This window comes from Neoarius graeffei, chromosome 4, assembly GCF_027579695.1.
Source record: "Neoarius graeffei isolate fNeoGra1 chromosome 4, fNeoGra1.pri, whole genome shotgun sequence".
Taxonomy (NCBI): Eukaryota; Metazoa; Chordata; class Actinopteri; order Siluriformes; family Ariidae; genus Neoarius; species Neoarius graeffei.
The window spans coordinates 61,292,805-61,308,655 of NC_083572.1; the positions used below are offsets into that span (position 1 = coordinate 61,292,805).

The window sequence follows — 15,851 nt, forward strand, 5'->3', positions numbered from 1 at the left end:
ATATTTTTGCACACCCCTATTGTGTGGCTTTATCTTTTTTTGCTCTTGTTTGTCTCTGTTCTGTTTCTTTTTCACATTCCTTTTTATGTTCCTTTTTTCGTGTACTAAAACTCCTTCCTGTCTCCCCAGTGTAGGTTTTATTGCATGACTGGCATGGTATTTCATATATGACATTGCATTTATTGTGTTGGTCGATTTTGTCCTTAGGGCAGAGATGCCTACCCCAAATTTTGAATTTCAGTATTCTTGAAAATATTTTTCAGTATTTTGGAATGACTTTCAGTAACATTAATTTATGCGCATTTCCATTATAAAGAGGTGTATATACCAATATGTTTAACATTTAAATTATTAAAAAGAACTGTTTTGTGTGAATTGAATAAACAAAACACGAGCAGTCATCTCAATTGAATTTCCACTCAACAAATTTCTAGAGCATACAATATATCACATTTTTATAAATACAATAGTGTTCCCTGTTTGCAGACATTACGGTTGACTACCAATCATTGGTATTGAATGTAACTCCTCAAAAGTATTATATTATATTGCCTGGCAAAATGTTCTACCTGTTAACGGATTCTAATAAAATAAAAAAAAAATTCTTATTTCATGCCAAAGAGAGTCCGACATTGTTATCTTAATGTCCCAATATATAAATACTTCAGCATAATGCTTCAGAAGAGACATTGAATAAAATGACATTTATAATTGTATTTAAAACAGTGGAATGATCAATTTTTTGCCACAATCCCAACAACACTAATCATAAAATTCTGTTTTTGATCATACTACATGTACATTTGCACTTGCAACACTGAAAAGACTTTGAATTAAAGAAGTCCAGCCAGTGTTTGATATTTCAGTGAATAAAAATCAGACATGTAAAAAGAAACTGAATAAGTTTAACTCACATTTCATGGCACTAATTGGCAAGTTCAACTCCAAGCATGGGTCAACCATCACCGCTTCAGCACGTGTCACGTTCCGTGTCTTTTCATCCACAGATTTCGTAAAAAACTGCTGGATACCCCCAGATTTACTTTCCGCCTGACTCGCCATTTCAGCATACTCCATATGTTTTTTGGAGTTGACATGCCGCGTGCAGTCATCGCGACCACCATGAGTGATGTTAATGTCGGTTCTACACAGTTTGCAGTGCGCGTATCCATTGCCCTTTTGACTGGGTGTAATGCACGGCCATTCTACCGTATATCGTGGGAGGAACACCTGAGACCTGTGTTTCATTTCCACTATTGAGAAGCAGCACCATGCGTGTGTGATACCGAGCGAAAATAGCGTGAACAAATGTGCGGAATCTGCACATGTCACACACAGCATGTGCGGTTGTCGTAAAAATAAATAGCCGTGAATCGTGCATGGATTGAAAAAGTCGCTTGGACATTTAAAAACATCTCACTGGAATTTAAGACTTTATAATAATTCCGTACAGAATAACACTGTTTGCCGTAACATCGTATTTACGTAACTTTTCCGTACAAAATACGGCCAATCCGTACTAGTAGGCATCTCTGTTCGGGTGAACTAGTAGCTGTCGTAGTTTGGTGTGTGGTTTCACGGCTGTTTGTATGTTGTGTTTTTTCATGGCTCTTTGGATTCGTTCTGTAACTCCTCTGACATACGGTAGAGTCACTACTGCTTTGCTTTCCTGTTTTTGGGTTGTCTGTTAATTGTCAATGTTGACAGGGAGGCCACACCTCGGTAACATCAGCTGATTATAAAAGCACGTCACACACCAACATCCGGGTGACCCTCTGATGAAGACGGAAGTTACACCGTCGAAACATGTCAGGTAAAAGAAAAAACTTTTACATGTCTGTAACAAAAGAAAACTAATGACTTGATTTAATAAGAAGACATAATGAACGTGATACATCAACCATAATATGCAGTTTGTTTCTATAACAGTAAGATTAAAGAATAAATGCACATCTAAGACAGAATTGCCAACATTGTCAAGTGCTTTCTTTAAACAGTAAGAGATCAAATTCGTCAAACCTGCTGATGGACATTCATGAAGTAATCTGAAGAGAAAGCCTAGTAGTTCTGCACAACACACACACACACACACACACACACACACACACACACACACACACACACACACATTAACATGTAATCCACTATCCCGCTGTCACAACCTGTGGTTCATGCAACAAAACGAATCCATGATCACTTAATGAATAAACGATTGTTAAAAACGTCTCACTGTAGCAGAGTGCTGTCTTTCTGTTCTGGGCCGAATGGGGTCGGATAGCTGTCGAGCGACGGCTGTGAAGTCAAACACAAAGGCATTTTAAGCAAAAAAAAAAACAAAAACCTGCAGATCTGCAGCACTTCAGCTTAATGTAGGATGTCATTTGCGCAGACAACAACACTTTCTCATTACTGCTGTCTAATAACTGAGTTATTTGAACTATTCACCATCTGCTGACATCATAAACGTAAAAGTCAACAATACGACCTATAACAACCCTTGAGTTCATGATTGCGTTCACTTTTATGAAAACACGCATGCGTCTCAGAGAAAGCATGTGTTAACACTCGCCCTCACAGACTGGCACCATCTTACAATTAAGGAGATGCAGCTAGTGGGTAGGAATTGCAAATTGGGAGCCCGGCAGAGCAAAAATGCCACCTAAATGCTTATTCATCAATAACAAACTTCTCAGGTTTTCAAAGACAGCAATTCATAACAGACAGTATTATAGATTACTGACCTGGTGTGCTGCTGTGCCTAGCACTGCTTATACTTTCGTCCAACCAGCTGCTGCTGTACGTGAACGAGTCCCGTTTGTGAGGGGTACCGGCAGAAGATAGGCTTTCCTGAAGCACATACGTAAATAGGAAATATTTGTATTATTTATTATAAAAGGAAAATACAGGTTTCAGTTAGGGCGGCACGGTGGTGTAGTGGTTAGCGCTGCCGCCTCACAGCAAGAAGGTCCGGGTTCGAGCCCCGTGGCCCGCGAGGGCTAGGGCTGTGCCGATAGACGATGCCATCGTCCATCCACGATGGTGGTCATCCATCACGATGGAGAGCCACCATCGTGATACCACGCCCCCTCCTGTCATAAACATGCATACTATATCATCTGGGCCTATTTAACCTAAAAAGTTAGTTTTTTGTTAGTTAGTTTTGTTTAATATATAAATATTTTATATAACATATAATTATATATAAATACATAATTATATAAATCATTATAAAGTAATATCCTATTACCGCTTGTTCACGTAGGCTATGGTGCAGGGACGTGCTAGTGAACATAACATGTGGTTACACAAATACAGTATGCTACTAATAATAAATTTTGACTTCATTTTTTAGCCTACACTATACTTTTAATGTAAAATTTGTCATGTTGTCCAAACAAATAGCCACTATTAACAGTCGGGAAACATTGCACCTTATCAAACGGCAGTGAAGCGCAGACTTCAGATACAATAGGCTGAATAACAAATCAAGTCTAACAGGAACGCACAAGCATGCGCTTAACGGTAGCTGACACAATTTAATTTAGGCATTAGGCATTAACCAGGCTTAGGCATTAACTTTTTATTGTAAAAATGCTACAAAATAAATAGTCATGAACATGATTTTGTAAACATATATTTATTTAAAGATGAACGATCAAGACGAAGAGAACCGGAACGTGCGCAGCACGAAATGCGCTCACAAAGTTTAACGTAGCCGGGCATTAACTTTTTACAGTGAAATTAAAGCTACCAAATATTCATGAAGTCGACTCAGTTAGCAAAGAACAGCGATAAAAAAAAACGAGAGAGCCTGCGTTAATACAAGAACAAGTAAATAAATAACAATGATCGTAATAATAAAAATCAAAATCAAGAAAACGCAGGCAGTCCGAAGCAATTTAACCTAATGGGTTAACAGTGCAGGCAATGGTCACCATGTTTAAATCTCGAGGTTTCTGGCCAAAAACACTAGCATGTTTACTTTGCCTGGTTTTAATGAGCTGCGGATTGGGGGGGGTAACTATACTACCCGTGGTGCTGAACACTCGTTCTGATGGAGTACTGGTGGCGCATATGCACAAATATTTACGTGCTAATCTTGCCATTAATGGAAGTCTTTTCTCGTTCCTTTTCCACCACATCAGTGGGTCCTCCCCCCATCAATGACAATTTCCTGCAGGTACATGGTCATTTCTGCCTCAGACTTTTCTTCATCAGTAAGCGTGGATGCTCTGGCTGCTGCTCTCTTCCCAAGAAGGCTGCCCAAAGACCCTCTCTTTTTCTTAGGCACTGCCGCGGCGCAGTCACCTGGTTCCTCCCCTTCATCATGTGACGGACCGGGTGTTGTAGCACCTGACAGCGACGGAACGATCTCTGTCACCATCTCTTCCATCAACACAGATTTTGTGGCGTGAAGATCAAACATAGAAAATTAGGTAGCCTAAATTTAAAGAGATAGTAGGCTATGGGATATAGTATCACAATTCTCAGCGCAATGGAATTTTTTTTTCTTTACGTGCCAAAGCCTCGGATGAGTATCTAATACTTATAATAATAATAATAATAATAATAATAATATTTTATAATGTGGTATTAACCCCCCCACGATATGATCGTCCATCACGATGTTTGCACTGTAAACATCGTTGATGCCAATTAAGGGGACATCGCACAGCCCTAGCAAGGGCCTTTCTGTGCGGAGTTTGCATGTCCCTGTGTCCGCGTGGGTTTCCTCCGGGTGCTCCGGTTTCCCCCACAGTCCAAAGACATGCAGGTTAGGTTAACTGGTGACTCTAAATTGACCGTAGGTGTGAATGTGAGTGTGAATGGTTGTCTGTGTCTATGTGTCAGCCCTGTGATGACCTGGCGACTTGTCCAGGGTGTACCCCGCCTTTCGCCCGTAGTCAGCTGGGATAGGCTCCAGCTTGCCTGCGACCCTGTAGAACAGGATAAAGCGGCTACAGATAATGGATGGGTGGATGGATGGATGTTTCAGTTAGCTTGTAAAAACACTTTCACACTGTACTCTACTGATAGAGCCGTTGACAACTCTCATCAAAATAAATTACCCTGATTTCTATTCCGGCTGAATCTTCCTATTAGGAATAAAACTCATCTAATGAGCATTATATGGGTATTTGATCGTGCTGGTTTGTGGTAGACAAATTAAGGAGTTACCAGTCCTGTGTCATAGTCATCTGTGGCTTCATGCTCATGCTCATTCTCTTCCACCACACTCGTGAAGCTGCTGGCATTGGATGAGGACCGAGACAGATCATGACACTCCGGAATGGAGGGAGCTCTACAGCACAGGGCCGAACTAAGAAGAAAACACACCCACATGCTTGATGGTCACGAAAGCCATTGTTACATTTAATTTTATCTACATGCATCATTATCTTATTCGACTGCTTCTGAAAGAGTGGAAAGAGGCAGGCAGTGGAGGTGTGTGTGTGTGTTGGCAAGCATTGTTGGCACACTGGATCTCAGAAATAAATAGTGCATATTGTCAGAATGCAATACTAAACGAGACTGTCAATGACAGCGTAGCTCACTCCGGACCCGTCTAGTCCAAAAGGAACGATCTGAAAATGGGCCACCTTGCGCAATAAATGTTGCAAGCTATATACACTAGATAGAAGCACAGGTAAGGACTACCTGCATGGCGTTACTGCCTGACACACCTCCAACGGTGCCAATGGGGTGACTGCAGGGTCATCAGCCGGAAGCCACCCTTCATTGATGTTTCGCTCCATTATTCCCAGAACATCTCACGGTGGTGGAGCAACGACAGGGACGTCTCCCTGCCGCCCCCCCAGGACCCCTCTTTCCCCCACGACATGTCCTTCCTTCTCAGCCACAGCCAGAAACTGGCTCTTTCCGCCTCTTCTGCCAAGTCCCTGGATGCCCTCTTCAGCTTTGTTCCGGTCACTCCAATCTTCCTGAGGAGGCGCTGGATGGATGTTCCAATGAACCCCCTGCAGCCAACCTCCACAGGGTAGATAATGGTCGACCATCCAGTGTGGGGACTATATACAAGTGATATACACCCTAGGAATACCCACGTTTTTGCCAGAAAGAATCCAAAACGGCAAGGAATTGACCGAGACGAAGCGATTTTTGTTGAACTGCTCATTAAGGCTTAATTAGTCCATAACTTTATTCATATATTCATTATTAATTAAGCAAGTATGGGTAGATGTTACTGCACCCTAGGTAGCCCTACCTTCATGCCAGAAAGAATCAAAATAGGTGAAGAATTGAGGGAGAAGAAGCGATTTGTGTGGAAACTGAAATTGTGAAATAACTGAAATTATGCAAATTTGGGTAGAAGCTATATGCACCCCAGGCAGACCCACCTTCCTGTCACAAAGAATAAATAAAAAAAATCGCTGAACAATTGAGAAAGAAGAAGCAATTTTTGTGAAATGTGGACGACGGATACCAGACGTACAGCACATGATGGTATACGCTCATAAGCCTGTCGGCCGGATGAGCTAATAACGTCAACAGTGGGTGCAGAAGTATGTTTTGTTTACATATACAGTATTTCATTAGGGCGGCACGGTGGTGTAGTGGTTAGCGCTGTCGCCTCACAGCAAGAAGGTCTGGGTTCGAGCCCCGTGGCCGGCGAGGGCCTTTCTGTGCGGAGTTTGCGTGTTGTCTGCGTGGGTTTCCTCCGGGTGCTCCGGTTTCCCCCACAGTCCAAAGACATGCAGGTTAGGTTAACTGGTGACTCTAAATTGACCGTAGGTGTGAGTGTGAATGGTTGTCTGTATCTATGTGTCAGCCCTGTGATGACCTGGCGACTTGTCCAGGGTGTACCCCGCCTTTCGCCCGTAGTCAGCTGGGATAGGCTCCAGCTTGCCTGCGACCCCGTAGAACAGGATAAAGCGGCTAGAGATAATAAGATGAGATGAGTATTTCATTATTATATCGTTACATCTTTTTGCAAAACCTATTACATCTGGCACTTCATCCACACTAGAACTGTGTACTGGTCGGTGCTGCGTTGTCTTTTACTGTGCCTATTGTCCTGTTTTAGTAATTATTGTACTGTCTTGTGCTGTATGCATATGTTTGCACATGCACACTTTATTCAATCCTGTATAGGTCTATGCAGTCTTATTGAGCTTTGTATAGTCTCGTGTAGTTCCGTGTTGTTTTATGTAGCACCATGGTCCTGGAGGAACATCAGTTCATTTCATTTCACTGTAAATGGCTGAAATGATAATAAGTCCACTTGACTTGAAAAAAAGAATACCATGCTGTTATACAAAGTCAGCGGCAGACTGAAAACACCAAAACTGCAACCAAGACAGCAGCAGGAAGTTTCGAAACTAACAGCCTGTACACACCCACATTGTATGATATTTCCTTGCAACTTGACAGTGATAAAGATGCTTGCAAGAAAAGCTGGTGTAAAATCACAAACATTTCAGTGGACACAATGACTTTGGCCTGCTCACTAGTGTTCAGAGCTTGTAATGCTTCCATAAGACAAACCACCATTAACAATGAATTTCTCGCATTATACAGTTTCATTCATACACATTACATATACAGTGGTGCTTGAAAGTTTGTGAACCCTTTAGAATTTTCTATATTTCTGCATAAATATGACCTAAAACATCATCAGATTTTCACACAAGTCCTAAAAGTAGATAAAGAGAACCCAGTTAAACAAATGAGACAAAATATTATACTTGGTCATTTATTTATTGAGGAAAATGATCCAATATTACACATCTGTGAGTGGCAAAAGTATGTGAACCTTTGCTTTCAGTATCTGGTGTGACCCCCTTGTGCAGCAATAACTGCAACTAAACGTTTCTGGTAACTGTTGATCAGTCCTGCACACCGGCTTGGAGGAATTTTAGCCCATTCCTCCGTACAGAACAGCTTCAGCTCTGGGATATTTGTGGGTTTCCTCACATGAACTGCTCGCTTCAGGTCCTTCCACAACATTTCGATTGGATCAAGGTCAGGACTTTGACTTGGCCGTTCCAAAAATTAACTTTATTCTTCTTTAACCATTCTTTGGTAGAACGACTTGTGTGCTTAGGGTTGTTGTCTTGCTGCATGACCCACCTTCTCTTGAGATTCAGTTCATGGACAGATGTCCTGACATTTTCCTTTAGAATTCGCTGGTATAATTCAGAATTCATGGTTCCATCAATGATGGCAAGCCGTCCTGGCCCAGATGCAGCAAAGCAGGCCCAAACCATGATACTACCACCACCATGTTTCACAGATGGGATAAGGTTCTTATGCTGGAATGCAGTGTTTTCCTTTCTCCAAACAGAACGCTTCTCATTTAAACCAAAAAGTTCTATTTTGGTCTCATCTGTCCACAAAACACTTTTCCAATAGCCTTCTGGCTTGTCCACGCAATCTTTAGCAAACTGCAGATGAGCAGCAATGTTCTTTTTGGAGAGCAGCGGCTTTTCTCCTTGCAATCCTGCCATGCACACCATTGTTGTTCAGTGTTCTCCTGATGGTGGACTCATGAACATTAACATTAGCCAATGTGAGAGAGGCCTTCAGTTGCTTAGAAGTTACCCTGGGGTCCTTTGTGACCTCGCCGACTATTACACGCCTTGCTCTTGGAGTGATCTTTGTTGGTGGACCACTCCTGGGGAGGGTAACAATGGTCTTGAATTTCCTCCATTTGTACACAATCTGTCTGACTGTGGATTGGTGGAGTCCAAACTCTTTAGAGATGGTTTTGTAACCTTTTCCAGTCTGATGAGCATCAACAACACTTTTTCTGAGGTCCTCAGAAATCTCCTTTGTTCGTGCCATGATACACTTCCACAAACGTGTTGTGAAGATCAGACTTTGATAGATCCCTGTTCTTTAAATAAAACGGGGTGCCCACTCACACCTGATTGTCGTCCCATTGATTGAAAACACCTGACTCTAATTTCACCTTCAAAGTAACTGCTAATCCTAGAGGTTCACATACTTTTGCCACTCACAGATATGTAATATTGGATCATTTTCCTCAATAAATAAATGACCAAGTATAATATTTTTGTCTCATTTGTTTAACTGGGTTCTCTTTATCTACTTTTAGGACTTGTGTGAAAATCTGATGATGTTTTAGGTCATATTTATGCAGAAATATAGAAAATTCTAAAGGGTTCACAAACTTTCAAGCACCACTGTACTGTTCCTTGTTTATATGGTTACTCACCTAGTCCTGGTGGTAGGCATCTCAGGAGAACTGTGATTGGAAGAGTTGTCAGTATTGGGCTCATGCAAGGCATGGCCACCTTCGGGTATCTTTTGGTTGCTGGGAGACACGTCCCTACTGCTGCGATATAAATAATGAACATTTCTGTACTGTCAGAATACACAGAAGTAAATAAACTGGAAAAGAGTTTTCTCTTCTGTTCTTACCTTCTCTCCTGGACTTCCTGAATATTCTCAATGCCAATTGCACTGCTCCTCCTGGAACTAAACGGGCCTGATTTCTTTCGGGTTGGGCTCTTCCCAGGGATGATCAGAGACTACGGAGGAGAAATCAGGAACCTGTCAGGTACGAATCTTTTTTGGGGATGCCAACTAAATACCAGAAACTGATTTCTGAAATACTACTTTTTTTATATGGATTTTCACATCAATTTTTGTTATATAATTAATAGTTATTCCATGAAATCGAGTCGCACATGAGCTGATAGCCGACGAGGCGCGTAGCACTGAGTTGGATATAAGCCATGTATGATGAGATTGAGTGGAATAACTATTTTATTATATCCACATTCATGGATTTTGAGAAACAGAGCATTTTTATTTTTTTGCAAATTTGATAAATTAAAACTGTATACAAAACGTCCAACAAATATCATTTCTGCTTAGAATGTAAACAAACCGGCAAAATGACAGTGACAATTTGTGAAAAATGCAACAATCATAATTGTTGAAAAAAAAAAAAAGACACATTCTTACCATCGAATACTTTTATTCCATATTGGCGCTGTTAGCATGGCTGCCCACTGCTCTGGGTATGTGTGTGTGCATGTGTGTGTTCACTGCTTCAGATGGGTTAAATGCAGAGAGGAATTTCACAAGTGTGTGATGAATAAAGTTGTGCTTTCTTTCTTTGAATTTTTTGAGCTTTTGTTTTCAAGTAGAGTTTTTATTTCATCCTCGGTTGGTTGAGCAACACACTCCGCCGTTTTGTTTTTCTCTACTCATGGTATATGAGGGGCGGCACGGTGGTGTAGTGGCTAGCGCTGTCGCCTCACAGCAAGAAGGTCCTGGGTTCGAGCCCCGGGGCCGGCGAGGGCCTTTCTGTGTGGAGTTTGCATGTTCTCCCCGTGTCTGCGTGGGTTTCCTCCGGGTGCTCCGGTTTCCCCCACAGTCCAAAGACATGCAGGTTAGGTTAACTGGTGACTCTAAATTGACCGTAGGTGTGAATGTGAGTGTGAATGGTTGTCTGTGTCTATGTGTCAGCCCTGTGATGACCTGGCGACTTGTCCAGGGTGTACCCCGCCTTTCGCCCGTAGTCAGCTGGGATAGGCTCCAGCTTGCCTGCGACCCTGTAGAAGGATAAAGCGGCTAGAGATAATGAGATGAGATGAGATGGTATATGAGCTCATAGCCTAATAGTAGAGTAGCCAATCAGTGCGCAAGATTGCTCATATCCAGTGAATGTGGATAGAATAATCGCATTTAGAGTGCAAATATAACTACTGCAGCTAATATTCTTTTCAAAGTACTGTAGGTGGAAATTCAAATACAGCTTTTGGCAGCTTGCCAAAAATGGTTATCTTCTTTGTTGCCAGGGCATTTACTGCAGTGTATTGACGTGTAAAGGTCCATCTGCTCCACTGTCCAACATCCAGTCTAGTGTCGTAACACTTAGCAATGAGGATGAGTGACTGCTGTGGAGCTCTGGTGTTACTTTGTGTTTAATATTCCACTGATTAGAGATGGGACTCTCTAGGAAACTTACTATTTTACTCAGTTCGTGGTGCCTGAAACCTTCCAAATCTTTATAAATCTCAATGTATTTTTTCCAAATTCCACAGTTTAAAACTGTACAATAGTTTTTGCTGCTGCTTTATGAAGCATTTATGCAAAAGTATGTAAGAATACATTATTTTCCCATCTGTGACTGAAAGTGCTCAATTCAGAGTCAAGGTCACAGTCAAACAGCCAAAACTGCAGGTCACAGATGGCAGAGAGACTGGCACTAACTCTAACTGGCACTCCATTACACTGCAAAAAATGATTTCTTGTTGAGAGAAAATATCTTTAATATGGGTGAATTTATCTATTATTTCTTATTAGAAGTTTACTAGAACTCAAATATAAGATTATTTAGCTTACTTTGAGACACTTTTACTAATTTCAAGCCTTAAATTTTCTTATTCTATTGGCAGATAATTTTGCTTCTTTCTAGAATTGAATGCTTAAAATGAGCAAAATTATCTGCCAATAGAATAAGAAAATTTAAGGCTTGAAATTAGTAAAAGTGTCTCAAAGTAAGCTAAATAATCTTATATTTGAGTTCTAGTAAACTTCTAACAAGAAATAATAGATAAATTCACCCATATTAAAGATATTTTCTCTCAACAAGAAATCATTTTTTGCAGTGTAGACCAACAACACAGATGTCTTTGAAAACATTTCCAAAACACTTTGCCCTACTCATAATATGTGTCAGTTTACTTCAAGTAGTTCTAAACATACATCTATTGATGCCTCAGTCTGGACACATCGTCAGTGATGTTCCTGGGATCATCAGGTGTTTCAGGTCTTTCAACAACATACACTTTCCTCCAGGTGACCCCACCAGGGTTGATCAGACCTCAGCATGTATCCAGACAGCTCTAGCTACTCTGTCCCCATGACTCTCCTCTTTTGACCTACAGCCATCTCAAGGCTCTCTCTTTGATGGTGCTGTGGATGGCTCTCCTCTTCCTCTCAATGCCCAAACTGCTGAAGGCTCTAGCCAGAGAATGGGCCACGAATCTCCTACACCAAACTTCCACTGGGAGACACCTGACTCTCCATCCCGACTGCTGACAGTTGCTGACCAGTTCCGCGTACTTGGAGAGCTTCCTTTCGAAGGCTTTTTCCAAGCGATCTTCCCATGGGACTGTTAGCTCCAGCATCACCACTTGCTTGATGGATTCAGACACAAGGACAATGTCCGGTCACAGGGTGGTGACTGCAGTGTGGCTCGGGAACTTCAGCTGCCATCTGAGGAGCATCAATAACTGCCAGTCTCTTGCTGAGTTCAGGATGCCTGCAGAAGATAATTTTTGGCAGGATTTGGCTGCTCACCAGCTCTGACAAAGGTGATGGTCTTCTTGGAGGGACAGCACTGCTTTGCCCACTCAGGTCCTGTGCTGACTGATTTAGCAATAGTCTTCATGACCTGATCGTGCCTCCATCGGTACCATCCTTCTCTAATTGCCTTTGTACAGCTGCTAAGGATGTGTTCTAGGGTTCCTTGCTTGGAACACAGTGGGCATTCTGGTGACTCTGCTTTGCCCCAAGTGTGCAGATCTGATGGGCTTGGAAGCGTGTCATATACTGCCTGGATGAGAAATTTGATGCGGTGAGCCTCAGCTTTCCATAGCTCAGACCAGGTCACTTTTCTCTCAACTGCATTCCACTATCTAGTCCAAACTCCTTGCTGCTCCATTCCCAACACCTTGCATGATCTCATCTCTTCCACTGCTGCTCTCACCTCATCCTGAACTAGGCAGCGCCCTTCCTTCCCTCTGATGGTATTTGGGGGAGTTGGAAAGGATCCTAGCCCAGCTTGGCCTTGAGTGACCACTCCAACCAGCCTCCAGTGACACAGGCTTGTGTCTGCTTCCTGAACAGCATCTTCTGCCCTCCACTTTCTACAAGTTCTCACTTGGATCCCTGCGCTGGCCACCATTGGATCACTAGAGTCTCTGTACTGTACCACTTCTCTGGCTCTTGTTACCTTAAATTCTTCCTCCAAGAATTTGAAGGGCAGTTGCAATTTGTTGTGTCCATAGACTGTGAAGCTGCTCAGGCTCTTTGGCAGCCCCAACCATGTCCTGAGGTGCTGGCGGAACTTCCTCTCCAAGTTCTCAACAGTTGAGAATGAGACTGCATAACCAAGGAGAGGCCACAGGATTCTGGGAAGAATGCCATGTTGGTAGATCCAGGCTTTAAACTTCCCAGGTAGGCCAGACTTGTCCACAGCTTTCAGCCAGCCATCCAGCTCAGTGTGAATTGAATGAATGGATGCTTTGTACCTCAGAGAGCTGGCAAAAACCTTGCCCAAGCTCTTGACTGGTTTATCCGTGATCGTTGGGATGGCTGTGTCTATTATGGTAAACTGGAACTGGTGTAGTGGTTAGCACTGTCGCCTCACAGCAAGAAGGTTCTGGGTTCGAGCCCAGCAGCCGACGAGGGCCTTTTTGTGTGGAGTTTGCATGTTCTCCCCGTGCCTGTGTGGGTTTCCTCCGGGTGCTCCGGTTTCCCCCACAGTCCAAAGACATGCAGGTTAGGTTAACTGGTGACTCTAAATTGACCGTAGGTGTGAATGTGAGTGTGAATGGTTGTTTGTCTCTATGTGTCAGCCCTGCGATGATCTGGCAACTTGTCCAGGGTGTACCCCGCCTCTCACCCGTAGACAGCTGGGATAGGCTCCAGCTTGCCCGTGACCTTGCACAGGATAAGCGATTACAGATAACGGATGGATGGAAATGCATCCTGGCCCACTCCACCAGTTTTTCCAGACCCTTCAGAATCCACTAGCAGCCTAGGACTGAATCTGTGGTGATTTTGAGATCATCCATAAATACCCTGATGGGTGGTTGCCTTTGAGCGGATTTATTTCTAAGCCCTCTGCATTCTGGTTCAGCGGATTTGGTAAGCATGTTCATGGCAAGGAAAAACAAATGTTACAGAGATGGTACATCCTGTTATGATGCCAATCTCTACCTTGTGCCAGCTTGATAAAAGAAAAAGTAAAAGTACAAGGAATACTCACAATGCCGGGTGTTTTAGGGATATCTGGGGGATTATGGGTAAAGCTACCGCTGTGGCTGGTAGAGACAGTGTGGGGCTTCTTGTTGCTCAGTCCCATAGCATCCATAGACTGACTCCGACTGCGAATTACTCTCTACACACAGAAACGCACACAGTACGAAATCTCATCACTAAAGCCACACAGTGAGAAATTACTGAATGAGTGAGAGTCTGTGTGTGTGAGTATGAGAGTGAGACAGAGAGAGAGACAGAGAGAGAGTTAAGGCTGTAAATCAGGATGTAAGCATGTGAACAAATCTCCTGGGTCATTTCCTCTTCTGACACTGAAAATCTTTAAAAATGAAACATACTTAGATAAACATACCTTAAAGGACTCAAAGAAACCACCACCTCCACCTCCACCTCCATTCTCCAGTTTCTCATCTTCTCCTCCCAATCCCATCATGCACTGGCTGTTCACATGTAACTCCTCATACAATGTCTCCAGCAGTGCAGAACGTGTTCTCTCCTGCACATAAACATATAGTGCTACCCACACAAACAAGCCCTCATCCTATCGCATGCAGAGAGCTGGGTTAAAAGTGTATGTACACTCTATGATGTTTTAAAACTTGTATCCAAGCAAATACAGCAAATGCCGCTTCAGTGTTCCCTCCAAAGGAACATGCGTGTGTGCTATCTGGGTTTGAAAATCTGAATTCTAGTGCAATAGAGGGCGCTTTCCAGGGAAAAGATCATCTCTCGCTTGCTCACCTCCAGCTTAGCAAACTTCTCAGCCTTATAGCACGAATACTCAGCGTTGATGAGTTTTGTCAGGAGGAACTCGTGGAACTCTGGACTCTAGTCAGGGAACAGAGTTTAAAGTGTCATATCAGACAGATTGGCTTTTGCTAGTTGCAAGAATCCTCTTACTGAAATAATAAATAAACCACAGTGGATGCATGGGTTTGAAATGTCTCTCACTTTTCTGAAAATGGCTGGGTCTGGGAGAGGAGGCCCAAAGAAAGGCACATCATCTCTGGAAGTCACTGATACCTGTAGGAAAGGCAAATACAGCATTAAGCACAGAAAATACAGAGATATTTTTTAACAAAAAAAAAAAAAGACATTAAAAAGTAATTAAATGTATAGATATATTTGATGAATATACAGATACTGAACAAGTATATAACAAAAAATAATGTGAATATTTTACCGAACACAGAATATTCTGTAATATCCAAATAACAATCAGACAGATTGTTACAGAACCTTGTAAAGGACGTTGTCTGTGCAGGCATTCTCCACTTGCACCACCACATAAGCATGCAGGAAATTGGAGGCAATCATATCAGGTACAAATGGTGTGTTTTCCTCTTGAAACACAATCGCCACAATGTCATTTCCTATATGCCTCTTCCTCTGCAGCTGAAAACAAAACGAACGGCATCTTTTTAATTTTCATTGTTGTGTTGCGGAAGTGTAAAATAAATTGGTGGATCACAATTTGAACCACAAAATGAAGTTTTGTTTTGTTTTCTGAGATTATTTCTTTGATAGTCTGAATACTAATATGAGAAACATCAGGTAATGCTGATGGCTGAAGGCTAAACAGGCGTTGAGCTCCTGATTGTACGTGGGAGTAACAGACTCATGCTATTATTGGTACAATTTGACGAATATTTGCTTGGATGTGTTTGCTAAAAGAACATTTAACCAGCTAGCACACGCTTGACAGCTACTAGCTGTTTGCCGTAGAGTAGGTGTTTAATTAGCACTCGAGCCTGGACTTTAATGTCACACTTGCACCGGTTCACGATAGAACCTTATAAACTCAACTTTATTTATATAGCACTTTAAAACAACCGTAGTTGAAAACA

The 15,851-nt window shown here is 42.3% G+C and overlaps 1 protein-coding gene across 6 annotated transcripts in view; it reads right to left on the reverse strand.

The window, feature by feature from the left end:
* The window catches only part of rap1gapb (RAP1 GTPase activating protein b), a 123,065-nt gene that overhangs the window by 5,312 nt on the left and 101,902 nt on the right, over positions 1-15,851 (reverse strand). For 3 of the 6 annotated variants that reach the window (XM_060919442.1, XM_060919440.1, XM_060919443.1), the window contains 11 exons: positions 15,244-15,399; positions 14,956-15,027; positions 14,746-14,832; positions 14,357-14,500; positions 13,994-14,125; positions 9,406-9,515; positions 9,200-9,319; positions 5,179-5,320; positions 2,742-2,847; positions 2,231-2,292; positions 2,020-2,067 (listed from right to left, as the gene is read on the reverse strand). In XM_060919442.1, the coding sequence (XP_060775425.1) occupies positions 2,059-2,067; positions 2,231-2,292; positions 2,742-2,847; positions 5,179-5,320; positions 9,200-9,319; positions 9,406-9,515; positions 13,994-14,125; positions 14,357-14,500; positions 14,746-14,832; positions 14,956-15,027; positions 15,244-15,399 (1,140 nt within the window). In that variant the 3' untranslated portion in view covers positions 2,020-2,058. Of the gene's footprint in view, positions 1-1,685; positions 1,838-2,019; positions 2,068-2,230; positions 2,293-2,741; positions 2,848-4,041; positions 4,387-5,178; positions 5,321-9,199; positions 9,320-9,405; positions 9,516-13,993; positions 14,126-14,356; positions 14,501-14,745; positions 14,833-14,955; positions 15,028-15,243; positions 15,400-15,851 lie in introns of those variants that run through there. The other 3 variants (XM_060919441.1, XM_060919446.1, XM_060919444.1) reach the window with 3 other exon arrangements.